Source organism: Phyllopteryx taeniolatus, chromosome 18 (assembly GCF_024500385.1).
Source record: "Phyllopteryx taeniolatus isolate TA_2022b chromosome 18, UOR_Ptae_1.2, whole genome shotgun sequence".
Lineage (NCBI taxonomy): Eukaryota > Metazoa > Chordata > Actinopteri > Syngnathiformes > Syngnathidae > Phyllopteryx > Phyllopteryx taeniolatus.
The window spans coordinates 10,760,108-10,786,614 of NC_084519.1; the positions used below are offsets into that span (position 1 = coordinate 10,760,108).

General features: G+C 39.5%; 1 protein-coding gene across 1 annotated transcript in view; it reads left to right on the forward strand.

The window, feature by feature from the left end:
- The window catches only part of ppp2r5a (protein phosphatase 2, regulatory subunit B', alpha isoform), a 28,725-nt gene that overhangs the window by 1,612 nt on the left and 606 nt on the right, over positions 1–26,507 (forward strand). Inside the window, exons 2-12 of the mRNA XM_061754214.1 lie at positions 18,312–18,508; positions 20,746–20,847; positions 21,067–21,159; positions 22,881–23,011; positions 23,831–23,890; positions 24,108–24,216; positions 24,460–24,513; positions 24,682–24,732; positions 24,821–24,940; positions 25,148–25,275; positions 25,802–25,903. Of these exons, the coding sequence (XP_061610198.1) occupies positions 18,312–18,508; positions 20,746–20,847; positions 21,067–21,159; positions 22,881–23,011; positions 23,831–23,890; positions 24,108–24,216; positions 24,460–24,513; positions 24,682–24,732; positions 24,821–24,940; positions 25,148–25,275; positions 25,802–25,903 (1,147 nt within the window). The remainder of the gene's footprint in view (positions 1–18,311; positions 18,509–20,745; positions 20,848–21,066; positions 21,160–22,880; positions 23,012–23,830; positions 23,891–24,107; positions 24,217–24,459; positions 24,514–24,681; positions 24,733–24,820; positions 24,941–25,147; positions 25,276–25,801; positions 25,904–26,507) is intronic.

Here is a 26,507-nt window from a genome sequence, read left to right on the forward strand (position 1 = left end):
TAGGCTTACCAAAATTATTTCTATTTGCTAAATGCCAGAATTATGACAGAATTATTAAAAAAAAAAAAAAATATATATATAACTTTCTTTAAAGTCAAAGGATTACTCACTCATATGTTGCTCCAAAACCTGTATATACTTTTCAGCATTAATGGTGCCTTCACAGATGTGCAAGTTACACATGCGATGGGCACTAGCACACCCCTATGCCATCACAGATGGCTGGCCTTTGAACTTTGCGCTGATAACAATCCGGCTAGTCAGTTTCCTCTTTGGCCCGGAGGACACGACGTCCATGATTTTTTTCAAAACAATTTGAAATGTGGACTTGTCAGACCACAGCAGACTTTTCCACTTTGTGTCAGTCCATCTCAGATGAGCTCGGACCCAGACAAGCCGGCGGCATGTCTTGAGTGTTGTTGATACAATATATGGCTTTCGCGTTGCATGGTAGTTTAATTTGCATTTGTAGATGGAGCGACGATCTATGTTACCTAACAATGGTTTTTTGAAGTATTCCTGAAGCCACATGGAAACTCTTTTACACAAGATGCCAGTTTTTAAAGCAGCTAAGGGATTGAAATAGTACGTTGAGAAACTTTGTTCTTAAACTGTTAGATTCACGCAGTTGTTCACAAATTAGTGAACCTTGCCCCAGCTTTGCTTTGAACAGAGGAGCCTTTCAGGGATTCGTCTTTTCTAATCATGACACTCACCTTTCCTAGGGCATTAAATTGAGTGGTTGTGGAGTTATAAAACCAGAATACAATGATTTGCAAATCATGTTCAACCTATATTTAATTGAATACACTACAAAGACAAGATATTTAATGTTCAAACTGATAAACTTTATTTGTTTTTAGCAAATAATCATTAACTTGGAATTTTATGGCTGCAACATGTTCCAAAACAGCTGGGACAGGTTCATGTTTACTACTGTGTTACATCACCTTTTCTTTTAACAGCATTCAATAAATGTTTGGGAACTGAGGACACACGCTTTGTAGGTGGAATTCTTTTCCATTCTTGCTTGATGTACATCTTAAGCTGTTCAACAGTCCGGGGTCTCCATTGTCGTATTTTACGCTTCATAATGCGCCACACATTTTCAATGGGGGACAGGTCTGGACTGCAGGCAGGCCAGTCTAGTACCCGCACTCTTTTACTACGAAGCCACGCTGTTGTAACACGTGCAGAATGTGGTTTGGCATTGTCTTGCTGAAATAAGCAGGGGCGTCCATGAAAAAGACATTGCTTGGATGGCAGCATATGTTTCTCCAAAACCTGTTGTACCTTTCAGCATTAATGGTGCCTTCACAGATGTGTAAGTTACCCATGCTGTTGGCACTAACACAGCCGCATACCATCACAGATGCTGGCTTTTGAACTTTGCGTCCATAACAGTCCGGATGGTTCTTTTCCTTTTTGGCCCGGAGGACACGACGTCAATTTCCAAAAACAATTTGAAATGTGGACTTCGCGGACCACAGAACACTTTTCCACTTTGCATCAGTGCATCTTAGATGAGCTCGGGCCCAGAGAAGATGGCGGCGTTTCTGGGTGTTATTAATAAATGGCTTTTGCTTTGCATAGTAGAGTCTCAAGTTGCACTTACGGATGTAGCGTCGAACTGTATTTACTGAGATTGGTATTTACTGACAAGTGTCCCTGAGCCCATGTGGCGATATCCTTTACACATTGATCACTGTTTTTGATGCAGTGCCGCCTGAGGGATCGAAGGTCAAGGGGCATTCAATGTTGGTTTTCGGCCTTGCCGCTTACATGCAGTGATTTCTCCAGATTGCCTGAACCTTTTGATGATATTATGGACCGTAGATGATGAAATCCCTAAATTCCTTGCAACTGTTCGACTATTTACTCACGCACTTGTTCACAAAGAGGTGAACCTCGCCCCATCTTTGCTTGTGAATGACTGAGCAATTCAGGGAAGCTCCTTTTATACCCAATCATGGCACCCACCTGTTCCCAATTAGCCTGGTCACCTGTGGGATGTTCCAAACAGGTGTTTGATGAGCATTCCTCAACTTTCTCAGTCTTTTTGCCACCTGTCCCAGCTTTTTTGGAACGTGTTGCAGTCATAAAATTCAAAGTTAATGATTATTTGCTAAACACAATAGTCTATCAGTTTGAACATTAAATATCTTGTCTTTGTAGTGTATTCAATTAAATATAGGTGGAACATGATTTGCAAACCATTGTATTCTGTTTTTATTGATGTATAACACAACGTCCCAACTTCATCGGAATTGGGGTTGTATATGGCCTCCTTCAAACCATCTGTCTTCCTTGTTTTATATATATATAAATATATATATATATACGTGAATCTGAGTTTCAATTTTTGAATTGAACTACCGAACTCAATTTAGCTTTCAACACTATTCTAATTGATTGAGCTGTACCTGTATGTGGCTCACCTATGGCCCGCACCCCTGCTCTGAGGGTAGCTTCGTGTAGGAAAATAAGCAAGCACCAAGTGAAAAGTAACAATACGGGTCAGTCAGCGGAGCATGCTGTATAATGTTGATGATGGTGCTGTTTCATAGGGATAAGATGTTTTGTCAGCTTTAAAATCATCGTAGCATTGCTACTTGTTTATCGGTAGATGCACAATGCTACCTCACTGAAAATCTCCAAATGTCATACAATTCAGAACATGACCCAAATTCTGGGGTAAAATATAAAAAGTCAAAGAAACATCAACTGGAACTAGCATCGTAGTATTAACTTCACCTGTTTGGCTTTTCTTAGTTTGTTTTGGAGTGTCCAAAGAGAGGACATTTAAAAAAAAAAAAAAAAAAAAAAAAAAAAAGAGGATTATAGAATGAAATTTACATGAACTAAGAAGTAGTAGTTAAGCATCATGCTAGCCAGATGATTTGGTGTTGAGCCATGGGTTGATCACGACGCAGGATGCTGGGTGGAAGTTGTAGCTAGCTTGAACCTCAAACTTGGGCTTGCAACACAAAGCAATGGTTGACTAAGGGATTGCTCGTACCTAGGAAAAATCGTAATCAAGGTACCACTGTATTGCCTTTCTGTACAATAGCGCTACAAACAAATCAGTTGTGATTCCATGGAAAAAAAATGAATCCTGAATCAGAAATTTCACATCTTAATCAAAATGAATGAAAAATAACTAGACTTTACACCGATCAGGCCGATAATTAGCATTTTATGCTGATTGGCTTTGTCATAATTCACCGATCTGATCAATTACGTCATTGATCGGCTCCACCAAAGACATTTACTCCGCGTCGCCATAGTGCACAGTATATTTGAATCCAAAAGTTAGTTTATTTTTAGCCTTGTCGTGTCTCTTTTGACATAGTACTGTAAATATCTGATGGCCAATGAAGTTATTTAAAAAAACCCCAAAAAAAACACGTTGGTGGTGTGGGACAGACAACACGTAATGCCTTCAGACTACAAGACATTTTCTCTTTCAGGGTTGCACTATGTCAGACTACTGCAATAAAATCTTGTATTCCGTTTTTTACAATCATTGGGGTCTATCTTGTCAACTCAAATGCGACCGGCTACACTCATTACAACGACGACAAGAGTGGATCGCGCCGACTGTATTCTAAGGACAAAATGGGGAAAAACGTGTGTTGGTGTCACCGATACTCAGGACAGGAGAGGATTTTCGTTTAAGGCTTGCTTGAGGTATGTTCACGTACTTTTAATACGATACGGCAACAAAAACGTTATGTAACCTAGCAAGCTACTGCTAGCACTGACGGTTGTACGTAAACATGCCGCCGTTCTGTCGAATCATGCTCTAAAGTTTCGGTGTGGGTGAAGTAATTTAATTAGAATAAAGTAATTTAATTACAGTAAGTTAGAGCCCATCATTTCTGTCATGTTATAATGTTGGTTTGACCTGACTGATTAGAATGCACGATCTGACTAGAGCAGTGATTTCCAACCTTTATGGAGCCAAGGAACATATTTTACAATTGAAAAATCTCACGGCACACCAACGAACAAAAATGTCACAAAAAGTGGATACATTCATTACTGTATTTACTTCCTGCCATCTAATAGAAGACCATTCATTTGTTCTGTCTGTCACTATGCCTCACTGGCATAAATAGATGAACAAAGATACATTATTTATTGTAAATATAATTTTTTGACCAATTAAGTACACAAGTATATACAGTATATATGCCCCAGTAGCTGCACGAATGTTCATAGGACACTGTGACCGCAGCAGATGATTTGGATAAAGTTTTGCAGTATTCATTTAATACATTGAGGCAGATGATTAACGAGAGCTAACCAGCTACAGCTAACTGGCAGCTAACTAGCTGCTAGTAGAAGCAGATGTTCCCAGCCAGCTAGCTTGGATTTACACATTTTACGGCACCGAGACCAGCCTAAGATAGACCACGATACGGTGAGGGATCCTGGTTAAAGTAAGCCATTTTAAACTAAAATGAAGCGTTTCGTTGCCAAAACGCGCCAGCCAAAATGCGTCTTTCTGATGTTGGGACAAAATCTGTTCCCCCACCCACCCCCTGCCAAAAAAAAAAAAAAAAAGATGCAACCATGACGTAAACAGGGGACTATAGATAGTTTTCAAATAATCAAATTGGATTTTTCATTTGTTGGACAATGGCCTGTCTTCATTTCGGAAAAGTACAAGGAGTAAGGATTTCATTCTGATTCGCTAGTCGTTCATTACTCTCAATGCGAATAGCAAATGGGGATTTAGAGGGCGAGTTCGAACCCTACTGTACAGCAGCGCTACAATTGCTTAATACATACTTACTTACTTCATTTATCTTCCTTCAGGTGCAGTTAACATGCGTTGCGCCATGTAATAGTACTTACAGTCCAAGACTATGATTTTTATGTTCATTGACTTAAGTTCAGGCAGTATGGTGACCTATTGGTTAGCAAGTCTGCCCACAGTTCTTATGTGGAGTTTGCATATTCTATCCGTGCTTGTGTAGGTTTTTTCTTTGAATACTCCTGCTCTTCCCACTTTCCAAAAACATGTCTGGTAGGTTAATCAAAGACTGTACATTGTCTGTAGATGTGACTGTCAACATTGAATGGTTGTTTGTCCATATGTGCCCTGCGACGGTCCTGCGACCACTCCAAAGTGTCTCCCGCCTCTCGCCTAAGTCACCTGGGAAAGGCTCCACCTCACCAGGGACCCTCCTGATGATAAGCAGTATAGAAAATGACTGGATGACCTTGAGTTGTTACTATGTTTGTGTTAGTATTGCTGTATCTGCATGCTGCAGGACTAACAAGACTTTCAATCAATTCAATTCAGTCAATGCAAACATCAAGCTTTTACACACTGGGGCTACAGTCTTGTTGACTATATTGTAACATTACAGTGACAGGGACATTTTTTTAGACATGTTTTGGGTCCTTAATGACATACTATGAAGATGCTTCAACCTCCCTGCGGTTGGAGTGCACAGAGCTCCCGTCGTGTGTTAGACACTGAAAAGATGAGTCACTCAGAGACCATCATCGTTGCTGTGGCAACCAGAAGCCTTGAAAGCAGACTACGGAAAAGGTTTATATTCTAAATACAGCTTTCTTAATTTAGGTTAATATTTCTGTCGCTTTGCTTTTTTTAGCCAAACTTTGATTTCAAACTCAAAACTTCAGCTTACACCAGAATGTGGTGATTAATATGCTGAGAGGGTCACTGAAATTTATAATTAAATTTAATTCCATGACTGTCATTAATTGCCACACCTATACTATGTGATGTGATGAAGTAAATCCATGCTTTGAACCCACAAATATTATAAAGTACATAAGAGAATAGGGATGTCCCGATCCAACTTTTTCACTTCTGATAATGCAGCCTTGAGTTTTAGCCAATGCCGATATTGGTCCGATCCGATTTCAGCAATAGTCATACATATTTCATTTATTTTGTAGTATGGCATTTTAGAAAAGGATTTATCAAGTGATATTACTCAAACGGAGAACAATAATCAGCACAAGTACATATGAGAAAAACCGAACCATTTATTATTAACCAACGGGTTACATAAAGCAACTGCTGTGGACGTCTTGACCTCTGATGGTCAGTGTGGAGCACGCAAATGCACACTTGCAGTAACAAAGAAAGTAGAAGTCAATCCATCCATCCATTTTCTGAGCCGCTTCTCCGCACTAGGGTCGCGGGCGTGCTGGAGCCTATCCCAGCTATCATCGGGCAGGAGGCGGGGTACACCCTGAACCGGTTGCCAGCCAATCGCAGGGCACATACAAACAAACAACCATTCGCACTCACATTCACACCTATGGGCAATTTAGAGTGTCCAATGCATGCATGTTTTTGGGATGTGGGAGGAAACCGGAGTGCCCGGAGAAAACCCACGCAGGCACGGGGAGAACATGCAAACTCCACACCGGCGGGGCCGGGGATTGAACCCCGCACTTCAGAACTGTGAGGCTGACGCTCTAACCAGTCGTCCACCATGCCGCCAAGTAGAAGTCACGATCGAATATTATTATAACTCGATTTTCAAAGTTTTAACAATATATGCCAGAGAGTATTGTTATATTGCCTGTTTGTATGTGTTTATATAGCATTAGTCAATGCAACAATTCAATGGTATTTTTCATTCGTGTGTTAGCTTTGAGCTCACGATTTTTGTGACGAGAAAGAGAGAAACTTAAGTCTGATGTATTTGAACATTCAACAGGTATAATTCTTTTGCTGTTTAGTTTTACAGTGAACCTCAACTGGAGTGTCAATAAACGGCTTTAAGCAAGCAACATTCACTCTTACTCCTTGCTACTATGTGTGCACCTTAGCAACCTGTTGTTGTGATCACGTGGGCCTCTGCATGCCATCCAGGCACTGCTCGACAGAAGTGCTGGAGCGGAGCATGAAATGGACTGCTTGTATAAGTCCAATTCGATCTGATCCTTGGTTTTATTTTTTAATTTTTATTTTTTTTTTACTGACATCTGACCAATTTCCGATCTCAAAGATCAGATCAGGACACCCCTACATGAGAACATGCATTTGTACTGACAATTTATTCAAAGCACTTTTACTTTGTTGGGCCATTGATTGGCAAGTCTGGGGTACCAAATATAATTTTTCCGTTATGTCTGCCAGCAGATGATCAGTCAATAAATATTGTCAAGTAAAGTGACTGCATTGCTCAGCAACAGTATTAATGTTCTATAATGAAAATAATAATGATGAATGGCAGGCTCGCCTTTGCCTCAAACTGTTTTTTGAACAGACTTGCTTCCTTAACTGTGTTGGTGGAAGATGTTTTGTGGGAAGCTGTAAATGCCTGCATTTGTGTAGCTTTCCTCTCACACACCCACAGGCACAGCTGCTCTAAACAAACTATTTGATTGGGCTAGGTATTAGTGTGTGCATTTACCATCGCAACGACCAGAATAGCTGCCAGAAAGCTGTGCAGACTCAATTAAGAGTACCATACATGCCCCCAACTTTTTCGTTGGTTAAAATGTGTTTGTTAAAGTAATCTAAAAATTGGCCTTGTCCATATAGTAAAACCATCTGCTTCCGCCTATTGAGGATCACTGCAATTGTCTAATTCACATGATAATGTAGCATCAGAAATGTTTACAGCACCTACGTTATTTTTAAGGTCTCCCCACACCGAGGGACGTGGCTGAATGCGACTGAACAATTGCGAATAAATTACAGTCGGTGACTCACACCCACACACCTGGCGATTGAGCCTCGCGACACATACCAACTTGCAACGGAAAAACTGTGACCCCTGTTGTTCTTATGGGAAAACAACATTTTGAGGTTCCATAATGTACTGTACTGTATTATTTTTTTATTGAACCACAAACAATATGGCACGATTGTCAAGGAATATGTAGATTGCTCTGGCCGCTAGAGCTATATTATAATTATACAAAGAAAGGAAATGAGTGAGAAATGGAGAGAGTGTGGATATTTCAGACGCTCTTGGCAATGATAGCCCCATTCATTGATTGCACTTGTGCGTTTCAGTGACTCTCCGCGATTGACATTTTAGCCACCGGTACATATGAAATTATAAATATAGTTGTAAAACACAATATACATAATACTGTATATACTGTTCATCTTTGACGTTGCAATGCCATTTATCTGCAATTCAAATTTTGTAATGTGGCAAAGTAATTGCAAATGGTGGGCGACTCATGAACAGTAGTTGCGTGACAGTTCAATCGCGTATGGCCGCTTTGTGTGTGGTCATCGTAGAAGCATTCATTAGGTCTTATGTCTCAAAAGTGTTCTCTGTCAATTGACTGTCTGTTGTCGTACTAGAGCGGCTCCATCTACTGGAGACAAATTCCTTGTGTGTTTTTTGGACATACTTGGCAAATAAAGATGATTCTGATTCTGAGGTAGAAAGGACTGTCGGGGTATGTATGTACCTGTGTGCATGCACTGTGTTTTCGTTTTCCTCCAATCCTAATTAGCGTCGGCTGACAATTGACCTTGATTTAGATTTTTTTCTCTCTACTTCACTGTTTTTTTTCTTATAGACTCATAAAGTTAGGCTTTTAAGCAGTATTTACTGTAAACGTCAAGGACGAGGTACACTGCTCCTCTGTGCCAGTACAGAAGAACTTGGTTTTCATCTTCTTAGTTGCTCTATTCATCCTGTAAATAAAAATAAGTGCTGGCAGCTTGAAAGGAGCAGTGTCAATTTGCCCTCATGAGACCGTTTAGGATTATGTGAACCCAGATCATGACGTGTTAAGCTCTATCAGCAAAGACTGTTATAGGAATGTGCTTGAGACCTAGCCTGACAAGTTTTTCCTTGATCATACTAATTGGAAGCCACGTATATTTTTGTTGCACAGAGAAGCAGATCACACTCATGCAAGAAGAAATGTCAAAGTGAAGGGGTATGCAAACGTTCAGCTCAGGTTATGTGTGTGGGTGGATGCAGACTTGCATTTCCAACTAGGTGGGTTGCCATTTGTTTTGGACTTGCACCTTGAGCCTCCAATTCCAAATGCAAAGTCCTTAAGGGATCAGTTACTGCTGCCTGCCCTGTGTTCAAGCATCCGATCCCCATTACCTAAATGCGCAATTGACCAGATATGTCTTACTTACATCTGTATCAAGAATGCAAAAGCTGTATAGCAACTGTACTGTGCCTTGGTGATATTATTGTTCATTGTGCAACAGTTTTCATAGCTCAACGGTATAAAGTCAAAAGTAGAATTAATTTCCCAAAGACATATTTTTCTTAGACTACTTTCACTGTATTCTGCTCTTTCAAGGAATAATGGAAAAAAAATATTTGGTACCCCACACTTGCCAATCAATGGCCCAACAGAGTAAAAGTGCTTTGAATAAAGTGTCAGAACCAACGCATGTTCTCTTGTAGGGGTGTCCTGATCCGATCTTTGTGATCAGAAAGTGGTCCGATGTCAGCAAAAAAAACAAGGATCAGATCGAATCGGACATGATTATGATTTTTGGGACAGATTAGTGAGTCTAAATAAATAGCTCACCGATCTGATCACAAGATGAAGTATTGTACTGTACATGTCCGTCACATAGGCACGTCACTTAGCCAGCCTGCTAGAGCACACTGTCGTAGTAGTTTACTATTTATATCTATGGTTATAACGTTACATCAAACATATAACCTGTGTGCTAAGGCTAATGACATCGTCATCGTTAGCCTTAAGATAATGTTAAAGTTTACAGCTATAATCTCACTAACATTGACGTTAATATTAGCAGGTAACTAGCCAAATAGCTTACAGAGATGACTGTGCGTCTTCGTCAGAAATTGAATCGGCCAGAACGTGTTTCCTTTTTATATGCTTGTGCATCAGTGTCGTGCTGCCGTGAAAGGCAAGTTCTGTCTCGAAGTTTTTGCCTCACATTCTTCTTTAGTTTAGTTGATACTGTTTTATGACTCATTCGCTGCTGCACTGAGCACAAATGAATGGCATGGAAAGATTTCTTTGCCTTTTCCTTTTGATACAGCTTTTGAGTTGGCTCTCATTAGAGGTGCAACAATTGATTAATTGATAACTAATCAATTGTCAAATTATTCAACAAATATTTTGAGAATCAATTAATCGTTTCGAGCCATTGTTAAACCTACGGGCAAAATTGTCCAAATCCTCCGAATTGAGTCTCTCAACAGTGAATATTCTCTTGCCCTCCATGAAAAGCAGGAAAACAATGATTAACATTTTTGCCTATTTTTTAACATTTACGGACCAAACCAATAACTGTCAGTCAGTTCAGTTCAGTATATTACAAAAATAATCTCTATTTGCAGCTGTAGTTCAAGTATCCTGTCATTGACATGTAGTCGAACTTGAAGCAGCCTCAGAAGTGCATATCAAACTAGTAGCCCTTCGCATTAATCAGTACCCAAGAAGTAGCTCTGTTTTAAAAGGCAGGTGAGTGCATCACTCCTTCTCGTGTGATATTGCTTATTTGTTGTTTATTAGGTTTTTAAAACATTAAACAGTACCAAATAAACAACAATAATAAGTTAATAAACACTACCGGTAATCGAAATATTTTTTTTTTGCAATAAACCTTAACACAAAATACATTTTTATCCAATTAATCGATTAAATAATCAATAGAATAATCGATTCTAAAAATATTCAATTAGTGGCAGCCCTATATGTCATTAGATTATGCCAGAGGGGAATAATGTTATGATTGGTCGGGGTATAGCCAATGCTATACTTAGAACTTGATGTGGCATACTCTTGAAATTCCATTTTGTATCTACTCTAGAAAGCCATTCATCTGCTCTTGCATTTTGTCTGACTGACCCTTTAACCTGCTTTAATCACAGACTGTACCAGCATGCTTACAATGTGCACACTGTACATGTGAAGAGTCTTTTATCACCTGCTATAACTGCAAAAACATCCCGTCTAACCGGTACAGCAAGTTTTTGATGTCCAGTTGTAGTATCGTTTAGTTTTTTTTATCTCTATTATTTTCCAAAATAAGTCATAAATGTGGATTAGGGATTGACATTAGGGATTTTAGTATGTAGCTGTAGTGATTAAATGTTGAGCAAGTCACTTTATGGTAACACAGAGCACCACTGTCACTGTACGACCTTACAATGAGGGCTACAATTTGCTCTTTGGCTTCATACTAACTTGTTGATCACACTGAAGTGTTTTACATTTGGTATTTTGTGGCAGTTAGTTTGTATTTGTCAAACTAGAAAAAAAAAAACTGAGGGCTGGAGAAAAAGTTATAGTGTCAGAAAATTGCATTGTTTTAGAGGGCCAGCACTAGTTACTGGACCACATGGGGACTGTCCAATATCAAATTGTTAAAAATATGAAATTGACCAAATTTGGATATGAGGTTTCTGCTTGACACCGATGATATAGAAGAGCAACCCAAACATTGTTTCGAAGCCTGAAAAAAAACACAAAATAGCATATTGTAGTCATCTTTGTGCGAGACCAAAACTGTTTGTTCAGAGGTCACCTGACCAGGATACTCAGTTTGTTTTGGTTTCACTCTGCTAGGTTAGTTCTATGAAATGTTGATGGATACTAACGGGGCAGCTATTAATGTCAATGAGTTTTTACACTGTGGGTTTAGGTTTCCTTAAGTGTGATACAAATATGTTTGTTGTTATTTTACTGTGGATAATGTTTCTACCATCATGGTAACTACTTACTTTGTGTTCATAGTACAAACTGGTTCTTATAGTTGTGCCAAACAGAACTCAGAACAGTCTTTTTCCAATGCTCCCACAAAGCATGCCGTGTAAATTTACACTACAGTCTTCAGTTTGTTAGTCAATTTCAGTAAAAAGGTGTTGTGTATGAATATAAGATGGTGTTAAATTACCCAAAACAGTACAGCGGAACCTCCAAATTCAAACACAATCTGTTCTGTGACGCTGGTTGTCTCGCATTGTATTGTTTGAAGAACAACCTTTCCTATAAGGAAATAATGTTAATAGATTTGTTCCAGACTCAAACTGCTGCCATTGTCAAAATGTTATTAACACTTCAGGCAAAATGTTTTAAGTTACATATATAAGTATCAAATGAATTTAACCACAGCAAAATAATACTAAATGAAAATCAAAACCGTAAAACTACTCACTCACCCTTGGGAGTCAACTAACAGAGAGAAAATAGGAATGTGTTTGCATGTGCTTTATTGATATTGGTGATGTTAATGTGACCTACTTTTCCAGAAATGTTGGTTCCTTTTTGTTTTTTATTTATTTATTAATTTTTTATTTTTTTGCATGTATCTGTGTTGTAACAGCAACAGCCACAGTGCTACAAATGCACCATGGGTGTATTGAATATCTGTTTCCCATGGGGGTTGACCTCTGCTGCAATGTGTTACCAAAACACGGGATGCTAAAATGGAAAATTGTTGCATAACATAGCCTCGTTTCTCTTGCAGTACTTTTGCTAACACGCTTTTGCCAATATGCAGCATGTTTTAATAATAATAATTGTTATTAATAATAATGATAACAGCGTCACTGGTGTGCAGTAATTGAATATAATGTGCAGAAACCTTGTTTTTTTAATTTGGATGGATGGATGGATGCTTTAACCAACACTTTTACAAAGAAGAAAAATCTTCATTTTCATAAATGCATACATATTCAAGAAATATGTCCTCTGCATTTAACACAGCAAACACAGACAGTTAGTGGCAAAATCTGAAGCAGGGGGCAACTTCGCACCCGCAGTTAAAAACCCAGTAGTTATTCTCGCCTTTTTTTTCCTAAATACATTAAATATTTTGAAGTGCTGAAAAACTGGACAAAGACTGAGAAAAATTTAGTACTAATTTGTTGATATATAGCATTGAACTCTTTTCTTTTCACCATCTCAGTTGTCTAGACTTTTTGGGCATGGCTAACATGGTGGCCAGGTGCACGCAACCAGGGTACCCAGCATGATTCAGCCTTCCCCTACTTTAATAACTGCAAAGTCCCCTTATTCCATGTAGTGGCTAATCGGCGCAACTGCCTTAATAATAACTTCACCCATTTCAACCACAACACAACCACATGCAGTTATCCATCACGGTATGCCTACAACCTGAAAAAATACAACTTCCCTATAGTGTTTTGTGTTATTTTGGCTAAAGTGTCTCTGCGGTGTGCGCCGCAAGGCAAGGGAGAACCTGACGACTACACCACCCCATGGCAGCCTGCTGGCGGTCCAGCACAACAACGTTAGGGCAGTCAGCCTCAATGTTGCCGACTGCAACGTGGATGAAAAAAAATCATCCTGGGGATCATACTGCATTGCACTGCTGTGGCCGCCCATGGTGCACTCGAGGCGGCCACGTGCCAATGGCCTGCTGAATTTTATTGTAGGCAGGCAAAGCGGCCAAAATGAGTTTCCTCCGCAGGGTGTCCGGGCTCTCCCTTAGAGATAGGGTGAGAAGCTCGGTCATCCGGGAGGATCTCAGAGTAGAGCCGCTGCTCCTTCGCATTGAGAGGAGCCAGATGAGGTGGCTGGGGCATCTGATTTGGATGCCTCCCGGACGCCTCCCTGGTGAGGTGTTCCGGGCATGTCCCACCGGGAGGAGACCCCGGGGACGACCCAGGACACGCTGGAGAGACTACATCCTTCGGCTGGCCTGGGAACGCCTCGGGATCCCCCCGGAAGAGCTGGATGAAGTGGCTGGGGAGAGGGAAGTCTGGGCGTCCCTGCTGAAGCTACTGCCCCCACGACCCGACCCGGATAAGCGGTAGAGAATGGATGGATGGCAGGCAAAGCAGGGGGAAATTGTCCCAGCGTGGTTGCCGGTTATTACACCGTGAATCGGAGGCTACCTGGCCGCCACAGAGTGCCTCTCTGCGACCCGTGAGCATGTATGTATCGCTGGTAGGGAGCCGGGAGAGAAGGCACTTATTTGATTGACAACCGAAAGTTCAGCAGGACGAGGTTTTCCGAGCATTCGGCCATGCACACAGCGTCTGAAAGCTGAAAGAGCCTCTCAATTCTTGACCATTTCGAAACCTGATTTCATATACATGGCAATTATTTTATTTTTTTAAATTATTCAAGGCGGCACGGTGGAAGACTGGTTAGAGCGTCAGCCTCACAGTTCTGAGGACCTGGGTTCAATCCCCGGCCCCCGCCTGTGTAGAGTTTGCATGTTCTTCCCGTGCCTGCGTGGGTTTTCTCCGGGCACTCCGGTTTCCTCTCACATCCCAAAAACATGCATTAATTGGGGAGACTAAATTGCCCGTAGGTGTGAATGTGAGTGCGACTGGTTGTTTGTTTGTATGTGCCCTGCGATTGGCTGGCAATCAGTTAAGGGTGTACCCCGCCTCCTGCCCGATGACAGCTGGGATAGGGTCCAGCACGCCCGCGACCCTAGTGAGGAGAAGCGGCTCAGAAAATAGATGGATGGATAAATTATTCATTCAAATTTGGCAGGCTTGTTAACAATACTCTTCTCTGCAGTGTGTCAAATTTACAAGACATGTTTTGGCCATTTTACTGCTGTATCAGTGTCTAGCCAAAGGGCACCACAGTCACGGGTCTGGGGAATCTTGGAGGTGTTTGGTCCATTGCCACATCCTCTCTAGCTCTCTGTCCACAATTGACAAAGCTTTTTTTTTTGTTGCCCATATTCTTCTGCAAGTTGATGATTTGAACAACCACGGTGACAGGCGATGATCTTAATCACTTGGCCACGGCTGCCCCTATATATATTTTAGCCATTTGTCCAGTTGGAATTTTTTTGTGACCACCAACTAGAGCTGGGCGATGAATCGATTTTAGCAATGAATACGAGTTTATTAGGATTATTATTATTATTTTTTGCTTCTGTAGTTCAAAGTGCATCCCTTCACGCATGCATTGCTTCCACTAACAACATGGTTGTGAACAGAGTGGACGTACTTTACAAAGCAGTCAGTGTTACCAAATTAGCGGTATTACTGACCTCCCTAGTTACTATTTTTACACAAAAACAACTTGCCTGCTCAGAAACAGACAACATGAGCAGAGTCATATTCACATTGTGATCCGTTTGACAAGATACAATAAGAGCCCATTGGAAGGAAATTGTAAAATAAACTGCGCTTTACATTGCATTGCGCTTTACATTTCTATGCACTGTAAAATCAGTGATTTATTGATATTTTGGAAACTTTTTACACCAAGGTATGTGCTTCCAAGCTGCAAATATTTTGCTGAGCTCGCAGTGCCTCACCTGTCCTACTTTACATGAGAAAAGTCCATGAGAGAGATGGAGGCCGTATGACAACAGACATGGAGCTTGATGGCTCATTCTATGATGTTACATTGTTGAACATTTAAAATGTTAATTTCTGAAAGATCATGTTTACATATTGTACAACCTTTGACACTTTTGCACATATTTTCAGATTACCTGTATTTGTAAAGAATATTTATTTCTATAATTATGTTGAAGAGTAATGCAAGTTATTGCTGTGAGCAAAACTTGCTGGAAGTAAACTTGTTTCAAAGCTTGTTTGGTATCAGGAGAAATAAAGCAATTCCCAGAATGGCAAAAAGAGCAACACTATGTCATTGTCGTTTGCTTTTTCTATAAGCGAAGGGGGGAAATTGAATAAAATCGAAAATCAGATTTTTTAAAAATTTGATTTTATGGCCACATCAACCAGCCCTTCCTTTCACCCTTTTAACCTTTAATACAATAAATATTTATTCTCTCTATTGATAAATTGATTCATGACATTTTTCATTTTGGTTACTTTTTTTTAATGTGCACTCTATTTTCTATTGTTCCTAAATGTATTAGAGTGAATTTTGGGCATTAAAAAACTATGAAAAAAATAGCTCGCCATCTTTATCTTTCCTATTCCTGTTTATGAGTGTTGTTGTTTTCTTATGAATACTTCAGTCTTTCGCCTCACACGTTCTGACTTGTATACAAAAACATGCTGCGTCATGAAAAGAGCAACGAGGAGTTCAGTTGTTCATTACTTGGACCAGACACTTGGATCCACACAGTCAAAATTATCCAAATAAATAGCCTTGCATTGCTTATTATGTATCTTATAGAGACACTGTTTACTCTTCACACCTATTCACTGTGATTTGTGGTATGTTTTCCATTTTATTTTACATTTACATAGTATACCTTGCCCCTATAAATATCATGTAAATGTGTCTCTGTGTTTTCATGAAGACTTGGTGGTGCAACTTGGGGATGTGCAACCAAATGCTTTTGAAATACCAACGTCTTGTGCAGGCTGCCCGATGTGTTTTGGTTGTGTGACTACATCACTTTAGATTCAGGTTCAAGTGACTTTGTTTTATTTTCTTCAGATTTACAAGACTTGTTATTGGTGTGTAAAGAACTGATCCAGACTTCTTCTAGCTAGATTAGTTGGGATATTTTTGTCTTTTCTCAAATCTGTCCTTGTGTTCTTTACAGATGCACAGCTACAGAACTCTAATAGAAATCAGTTTTCTTTCTGAAGCACCCTGACAAATTTGTGCACTACTACATCTGTATCTATAATGCAAAAATAGCATCACATTGTTGAGAACTTTTTTTTAATTATTATTTATTTTTTAAAGACTGTTAAGCCATCTAGAGAGAGACAAAGACCAATAAATAAATAAATAAATAAAAATAAACTTCAAGTACACATGGATTTCAAACATAAGTGGGGCATGTCTAATTCATGTTAAATTGTTGCCAGTGGTAATTGTCTGCAGAAAAACAGCAGGCTAAATTTGCCATCTCATTCATAACCAGAATATTTAATAATTGTGAATAATCATGCATGTATTTGAGAGGATAATATAGTGTAGGTTGTGGCAAATCTAATAAAGTATAACTTTGACCTAAAGATACACAGAGAATGTTCATGTAGTACAATGTCTAGTTTAGAATGAATATTCGTTATCAGTTTACACATAAATATGTAATGCCTCTAAAATTGTAGAACCTAGTGCTTCACACAAATGTACACTGGTTATGCATGTAAATGTGCACCATTTTTAATTTTTATTTTATTTATTTATTTATTATTATTAATTATTTTTTTTTTTTCAAAAGCACACCCAGGTCACGTTTTCTATTGCTAGTATGGAAGCACTGTGACCCTTGCAGTTGTGCTCTGTCAGATGTCAAAACCATCCGCTGATGTTTTATTTAAAAAAAATTTTTTTTTAAAGCAGGGTTCTGGGTGATTTGTGGTCTGAAATAAAATGTATTGTTTAGTTGCATCACTCTGTAATAGTATAAAGGTTGCAGCTTGAGACTTAGGTTCGTGTTTTACCCCTTCTCGAAATTCCTTCTTCAATAAACCCAAGATGAAGGTATTTTTGCAATGCAAAGCTGAATATTTTGAGCACTAGTTTGCATTATTTCCATCATATCCACTTTATTGACCAATGTAACATAACCCAAGAGTTTGTCAAAGGACTGATTCCCTAGTTATATCATTTCATACACAATGTTTGTTTGAGCTATTGTTTCTCAGGGCATTGAATCAATCTCAACTGGAATGTTCTGGTTGTTTTAGACGTTTCGCCTCACTCACCTAGGCTAGATAGGACGATTCTAGCCTGATTGTTGGTGTGGAAACTCAACTATTTCTCCCATGAATTGGAGGCACACCCTAACTACGAATGGTATCACTCTTTTGGGATGCACAATGACAGAAAGAGAATATTCAAAGGCACTTCTGAGCTCTGTGGAGATGCTTGTAATTATTGGTTGTTGAATGTTGTTTACCATTGTTGTAGGGTGCACAAAAAGTGTGATAAACTCAATCTTAAAAGTGTTTGACTTTGACCTTGCACAAAGTGACTGAACCTTGAGCGATGCTACTCTCAGCGGAGTGCTGTCCTGTGGCCACAGTGATTACCTCGCTACGCTGTTCCCAAACATAACATCAGTGTGCAGTGTGCCTGTCTGGGTGGCTTCCAAATGCTGTTAATAGCTTGGCTGGGTTGGACAGCTTTAATAACCATGGACGTACTCAGCCTAATCCATAAAAGGCTTTACAGTCAAATCTGGGAATGACTAGACTCACTCTTTGTGGTACAGTGTCTTCAGAAGTTTGAATAACATATTGTTAATTGCATTGTGTAGACTTTTTGTTTTCAATTTGAACTAACCAAGGAAAATCAATATAGACTGTCGAGAAATGAAAGAAAAATCAATTTTATGTTTGAATATATATTGGCTGTGTCTGTGGTACACCATTCCGCTTAATCACTTTCCTTAATTTAATGATTTAATGCTGGTGTTGATGAGCACTCTCTCAATTTCCCCATTTTCCCTTTTGTAATTCCAGACGCTCCCTCCACTGAGCAGCAGGAACTTTTCACCCAGAAACTCCAGCAGTGCTGCATGCTCTTTGACTTCTTGGACTCTGTGACGGATCTGAAGAGCAAGGAGATCAAGAGAGCCACACTGAATGAGCTTGTGGACTATGTGTCCACCAACAGAGGAGTGCTTGTTGAATCTGCATACCCAGACATCACCACTATGGTCAGTATACAGTGCCTAATGGGACTCGCCCTTTGTTCAGCAAATACTGTACTGTAGCTGCACAATATAAAACGAACAGCTGTGGCACCGTAGTCTGTCGGATAGTGGCCTCCATTCTGATTGAGTCCAGTTCACATAGTTGATAAACGCTGAATCTCAAACAGACGTCCACAATGACTGATATCACCCTGCGTAGCTGTAGCTGCCTTTACAACATGCACTGCCTGCAGAGTAGACATGGGACCTGTAAAGCTTTCCGCTTCCCGCAAGCAAAAAACAAACAAAAACAAAAAAAACTGGAAAAAAAATTATGACTGAAAAAACAAGGCTTTCCCCTAGTTACTAGGGGAAGGCCTTGTTTTTTCAGTCCTGATTTTTAAGCTATTACTAGGGCCTAGTAAATGCTTGGTACTCTCAGGTTGGATAAACAAGCAACCTCTGTTTCCACTATGTGAGGCAATATTGTTCTTTATGTGGTTACTTATATGGTTTCATATTTTTATAGAGCATAACATGCAAACATTCACAGGACACGGAAGAAAAAGTAAGTGAACCTCTAGGCTACATATTCTCCAGGAATTTATCAGAGTCAAGTATAAGCCACACACCAATTTAGAATTGTCTCTTGTCAAAGAAGCATTGCCTGATGTGTATCATGCTGCGCTCAAAAGAGCTCTCCTGACCTAACCTACGATTAAGAATTGTTGACTTGTATAACACTGGAAAAGGTTACAAAAGTATCTCTAAAATTCTAGATGTTCATCAGTCCACAGTTAGGCAAATTGTCTATAAATGGAGAAAGTTCAGCACTGTTGCCTCTCTTCCGAGGAGTGCCTGTCCTGTAAAGATAACTGCAAGAGCACAGCGCCGAATGCTCAATGAGGTAAAAAAAAAAAAACGACCCGTAGTGTGTAAGCTGAGGACTTAGAGAAATTACTGGCACATGCCAACATCGCTCTTCACAAATCTACCATACGTAAAACATTACATATGGGGTTCATGGAAGAAAACCAAGGAGGAAAAAACCATTACTGCACGTTGGAAGTTTGTTAAAGAGTACTTGGCAAAATATTCTGTGGACAGATGAAACCAAATAAAATTGTTTGGGAGGAACACACAACGCCGTTTGTGGAGGAACAATGACACAGCACACCATCACCTATCCATCAATGAAAAAATGATTTCACAAATTTATCAAGATGTTTTGCAGAAACACTCGAGGCCATTTGTCCAACAGTTGACGTTCAAAAGAGGATGGGTATTGCATCATTGCAGTGATCCAAAAAAACTGAAGCAAATCAACAACAGAGGCTTCAGAAGAAGAAGAGTGCATGTTCTGGAGTGGCCCAGTCAAAGCCCTGTTCCAAACCTGATTGAGATGCTGTGGCATGACCTCAAGGAGAGTTATTCATACCACACATCCAAGGAATCTTGCTAATATGTAAACGTTTGGTAAAGATGAATGCTACAAAATTAATCCTGATCTTTGTGCTCGTCTGATAAGGGAGGGTAGGGTAGGTTGAGGTTATTTCTGCCAAAGGAGGATTAACCAGTTTTTAAATCCAAGGGTTCACTTACTTTTTCCTCCCTGTTATGAATGTTTACGTTACGCTCTATAAGAATATGTAAACATAATTGTTTGTGTGGTATTAGTTGAAGCATACTCTATTCTTTTGATGTGGATGAAAATCGGACTGCATTTAATGACCAATTTTTGCTAAAATTTAAGAAATTCCCAAGGGTTCACATTCTTTTCCTCCCACTGTATGTATTATCAGCCATCAAACAAATCTCATTGCCTCATGCTCTGCGAAACACCCCATGCACTCAAGGGGATTAAAAAATGGAGGCTGATCATGTGTCTACTGTCTAGACCGGTTTTGTCATGTCAGCAGTATATGGGATATACTGTACATGCACATTGCCATAGCAATAAAACATCCCTCATCATTCCATGTGCATTGTAGCCAAAATACAGCAACTTTTTTTTTTTTTTTTTTATAAATATAATTATATATGCGTTTATTTCTTGACAAGTAGGCTATCTAGAACAGTAGAGCTGCAATCAGAAAAAAAAAGTACTAGCTATTTTTGCTAAATCTTGACCAATGCTGGCAGTAAACCTAACTGAATTGAATCCAACTGACTGGCAGTCAATGTTACAGAAAGAAGGCTATGTGTCAAATTGATACTCTAGTTGCTAATGTATGTTTTAACTGCAGCATTCTTTTCCACAGATAAGCACAAACATATTCCGTACACTTGCACCAAGTGACAACCCAGATTTTGACCCGGAGGAGGATGAACCCACTCTAGAAGCTTCATGGCCTCATATCCAAGTAAGGATATGATTTTGTTGCTTCTCTATTCCTTTATAGAACTGCATCCTGATGGGAGGGGCTGTATTGAGGCTACAGAGATGTTTTGGATTTCCCGAAAATACATTTTGACGCTAAGCGTGTCATAGCGCTGCCCTGACATTGTTGCTAGTGGCACTAATGTAGTAATCAGTCACGAAAGTAAACCATTTAGCTTGTTTTTTTATTTGTGTCTTGCAGCTCGTCTATGAGTTTCTACTGCGTTTTCTTGAGAATCCGGACTTCCAGCCCAGTATTGCGAAACGCTACATTGATCAGAAATTTGTACTCCAGGTAAGCAATTTTTCAGCAATTACCTTTGAAAACATTTACTACAAATGTGACAGCTGATTTTACCCAGCTACATTTAGTTTTAGTTGGTGCGACATGTCAGACTATATAGTTGTTGTTGTTTTTTTGCTCACTCTGTGAATTTCTCAACAATAATAATGTATTGTGCTTATCTATGACCATATATTTGTAGTCATGGTTTTGTGTACTGTTTTGAAAGTGAAACAATTGAGGATGATGCAACGGTGCCACAGTTCTTACTCCATACATGGGACTTTACAGGAAATACCAGTATCCAAGGCGCTCACCTTGATAGATGTTAAGACCAGGCAAAGCACATGTAATTCTAAGTAATGGCACTGCATCTGTACTGTTAGTTAGTGCACAGGAATCCCTCACCCCACAGCTCGACAGGAATCAAGGGGGCCTGGAATGTTAGCTTGGCTGCATCAGAGGTGCGGGGACTGATTTTCCATGATGTGAGCGTGTCGTGGGGCGCTTTAAATAGCTTCCTGTTGTTTAGCTCTTTAGGATGAGATTAGAAGGCTGCGGTTGAAAGCAACTTTTCAGGATGGTTGGAGGTTTGGTTGGCAAGCGTGATGTGAAAAAATACATCCAGCGGGTTTGGTCAATTTAAGTACTTGTATACAAAAACGTATATATTTGCTGCAGAGAAAACCGTTCCTCTGCTAAGAAATCATGCACTAAAATGGTAAATGAGGTCCTGGGATTGAATACGGACATTTCCTCTGGCATACATTTGAATTGCTTTGGCGTCATAATAATGGTTTATTCTGAGCAAATAATTCATACCTTAATTCATTGATTAAGTCTCTTGCCACAGTATTCAACTCACAGTCCTCAGTCAAGAAGACTTCATGGCTGGATGACTTGATATTTTTAAAAAGGTTTTCTTAAATTTGTTTGAAGTTGTGTTGAATTAGTTCTGCAGACCACAGGGTTCCCAACTATTTATTTAATACAATACCACTCATAATTATACAGAAAAAGGGGGAGTCCAACCCGACAGTCTCATCTGGGTGTGATTGGAGACAAAAGGGTAGTCGTAAGTCAGGGAATTTTTCGTAGGGTTACATATTCTTTCAGTGCAGCTCAGTACCAAAGAGATCCACAGCCTTGTACTGGGCCTACAGCCCAATGGTTGGGGAGCTACAGAGGTCACAGAAATGCAAAAGAGCATGCATGTACAGTGACATATTTTGGGGGGGGGGGGGGGGGGTGTACAGTATGCAGTCTTAAATATAAACTGTCAGCTGAGGTGCTGATGACACGCTAACAGGAAGATAGGTGCCATTTGAAGCTGAGCCTAAAATTTCCTCTTGAACACCATGACTCGTAATGATGACTCATCACATGTAATACTGCAAATAGATGTGACATGACAGGTGTATCCAATAAATTTGGTACGCACAACACCTACGCACTTCTTGTTTTATACTAGCCAATATATTTGGCACCTGGATAAGTCTTGTACAAATTAGTGCAATGTATGTCTTAAGCTTAAGACAGGAGACATATTTCCACCATTTGAAATCATGGCGATGTTACCTTCTCCAAAGAAACATCTTTCATTATTAGTTTGTTTTTGATGGTTTTTATAATGACAGAGTACCTAATTCTTTACCTGATGGTTACGTCTTAACACAATCAAAATGATAACTTACCTTTTAATGGAATTTTCCTTTTTTTCTTTGTTGTCTTAGCTTCTTGAACTGTTTGACAGTGAGGATCCAAGGGAGAGGGACTTCCTGAAGACTATCCTGCATCGGATTTATGGAAAGTTCCTCGGGTTACGAGCCTTCATCAGGAAGCAGATTAACAACATCTTCTTGCGGTCAGTAAAACATGTTTTGGAATTCTACTACTAATAATAGTGTGTTTTGGAGGCCCCAATAGGACAATATAAAATAAACCTAAACTGCATCAAATATAAAAACATTTTACATTTGAAGCCACTGAAATACTGTACGTTGCAAAGAGAGGACGTTCAAAGCGAAATAATGCTTTGCGTTGAGCAGTATCCCTTTGATGTTTGAGCCAACAAACATAAAATGAAAGCAGCTCTGCTGTGTTTCCTGTTTCGGACATCACGTAATGCTTCAACCTGCTGTGTTTTTTCCTCATCATGTCTTTGCATTATTGACCCACAATCTCTTAATTTTGCTTTTCCAAAAAAGAGAAGTACAAAGTGGAGATGGAGGCATCGTACATTCCCGACAACATGTTGATTCTTTACAGCTCCTGTTGCTGCGTGACAATGGGATTTATATTATTGAAACAGGGGGCCCTTGATGTCGTTTCCAACAGGCAAGGGTGGCAAAATGAATGCACCCACTTTGACCATCTGCCATGCAGGATAAAAATAGTACCATCGTTGTCAAGCGCTGTATGTATGTACATACCAGAAGTGCGTAGACATGGGTTACTGAACACACGAGGTGAATCATTTATTCGTCAATCATTTGATTGTCCGCAGTGCCTTTTTAGCAGAATGGAAATGGCTGTAATTGTTACAAACATTTTATTCTTTCAGCCAAACACCTTTTCTCTTTCAGCGTTTTCCTTTCACTATCACCATTAACCATCACCCATTGAAAATGTATACTTTTGTGACTTTGCACTGCAAATGTCAATTTGCTTGTTGCATTTCTAGGTTCATCTATGAGACTGAACATTTCAACGGAGTTGCTGAGCTCCTAGAAATTCTGGGAAGGTGAGTGTATGATCATGCAAATACAGGTAGAACAATCTATACCTTCTTTCAAGTCCAAGGTTTTGAAAACAACTTTAGACTGCTGTATTTTTGGTCCATTTATATTTGAAGTTGACATTCTGATTATATAATTGCTCTTAGTGAATAAATGTTTCCCTTTTAGTATAATACCTCACCTTTATCCCATTAGTATGATGACTGCGTTTCTTGTCTACAGCATCATCAATGGGTTTGCGCTGCCTTTGAAGGCAGAACACAAACAGTTCCTAATGAAGGTGCTCATCCCATTACACACAGCGAAGGGACTGGCCCTCTTTCATGCTCAGGTAGGAATCAAAGTAGGAATGTTTCTACAACGCCATCTACTGGTTATTCAATACATTATTTTTACTAAAACAGTTCAATAATCAATTGGAAAGTGTGTGTGGCCTTGATTCATAATTACACAAGTACAATAGAAAAAAGGAATGCATTTCACCCGAGTTGGTGTATCATGCCGTCATGTCATTTTGATGCGGGTATAGCATTGTCATGGGATATCAATTTGAACCGCTTATCTTGTCTTTTAGTTGGCATACTGCGTGGTCCAGTTCCTGGAAAAGGATCCAACACTAACTGAACCGGTAAAAAAATATATATTACTCCCACTCCACACACTATCCTGGGGCCCTAAAATTAGTCGAGGCGAGAGAAATCTGTCGTGTGTGCTACAAACCACCTACACACCAGAGATAAAGATACTTTATTCACATTAAAGGAGTCCCCAGTGAGTTGTCTTGTTTTATATTTAGGTGATCCGAGGCTTGCTGAAGTTTTGGCCCAAGACCTGCAGCCAGAAAGAGGTATGTCTATAAAAATACACGCTCATTAATTATAACACATAAGCCTGTTTTTTAATGCCTTCATGTACTGTTCTTTGTGTCTAAACAGGTGATGTTCCTGGGTGAGATTGAGGAGATTTTGGATGTCATTGAACCTACGCAGTTCAAGAAAATCCAAGAACCATTGTTCAAGCAGATCTCCAAATGTGTGGCCAATCCCCACTTTCAGGTAGGTTTTGATCAAATTAATTCTGCATTTGTATTTGCTGTTACTTTTTTTTTTTCCATTTCTCCTTTTTATGTACAGTTTTAGTATGGTTGGGGAAAAAAGAGAAATTGTTTTCTGACAGTCACTTTAGTTAACCACCACAATCCCTCTCATACTCCTTTGTGGGAGTATGACACCAGTGTTGATTTTCTTCCTCGGTCCTGACAGGTAGCAGAGCGCGCACTGTACTTCTGGAATAATGAGTACATTCTCAGTCTCATCGAGGAGAACATCGACAAGGTCCTCCCCATCATGTTCTGTAGCCTGTACAGAATCTCCAAAGAGCACTGGAACCCGTACGTACTCCTAACATTTAGGTGCTAAAGAAAATCCAAAGTCACACACAAATTCAGTTTACAAACTGGTTGATGCCCCTTAACATGAGATGTCATCTCAAAAGAAAGAATCAACACAATACCTGCCGTGATGTGCACGTAATTGTTGTCCTTCCACTGTGGCTTGGGGTTGCACAAATTCATAACAATTGATTATTAGGTATCTGAAAAAGCGTTTTCTTTCAGTCTTTACTTTCAGTCTGTATTAGTTTTCTTGTTGTGGAATCCTACTCACAAAATTTCACACTGATCAATGTTACTTTTGTTACATAACGTCAACACATTGGGACATTTGTTTTTCTTATGTGGTTGATATTTGCTGAATGTAATTACAGGCATATTGATAAATTTTAGTAGTATCAATTGTTAATGCATTAATTGTCCATGTAAACGTTCTGATGGAGTTGTGAGTAACTGTGAGGTCCACAGCCTAGCTAGTTTTTCTGACGTGCGTAATTTGACACTGACCCAAAATTTTACATTTCAGGACCATCGTAGCTCTCGTCTACAATGTGCTGAAGACGCTGATGGAGATGAACTGTACACTCTTTGATGAGTTGACCTCCTCCTATAAATCTGACCGGCAAAGGTGAGGTTAAAACTGGTGAACATCGGGAACAGTGTTTTCATCATGTCAGGTACTAGTGATGAAAATGCTTCAGGTTTACTGATGAACCATAATATAATTTCAAAAGGTTTAAGGTTTCCAATTGTAATTATCGTTAGTACCGTATTTGCTGTCACAGAGAGAAAACAGCAGCAGGAACGCAACAACATTAGAAATAGCATCTGCAGCTAACAGGACAAGGATTGGTGTTGATTATATGTTCGAAAATCATTATTGTGGTGTTAGTACAGGGGGCACAAACAGATTAGGTTGTTTGTCTTCCGTTTAGCATGCTAGCATCATCTTTTCACGTCGCAAACAAGGATGTGTTTGAATTTTGCTTTTACCAGGTACTCTTCTATTTGCTGCTGTGTTGTTACCTGCTAGATTGTCAACAGCAGCGACATTTGGTTTTTATTTGTGCCACTTTATTCCTTTGTAGCAAACATACTTCATGTTAACTTTGTTGTGACTAATAAGAGGAGAGAGCTATGTCACGTGATTAGTTGCGGCATATTTGGGTACTTGAGTTTTTTACTGAACACAAAGCGAACTGTGCAAGATAAACATTGTTTACAAACCCATG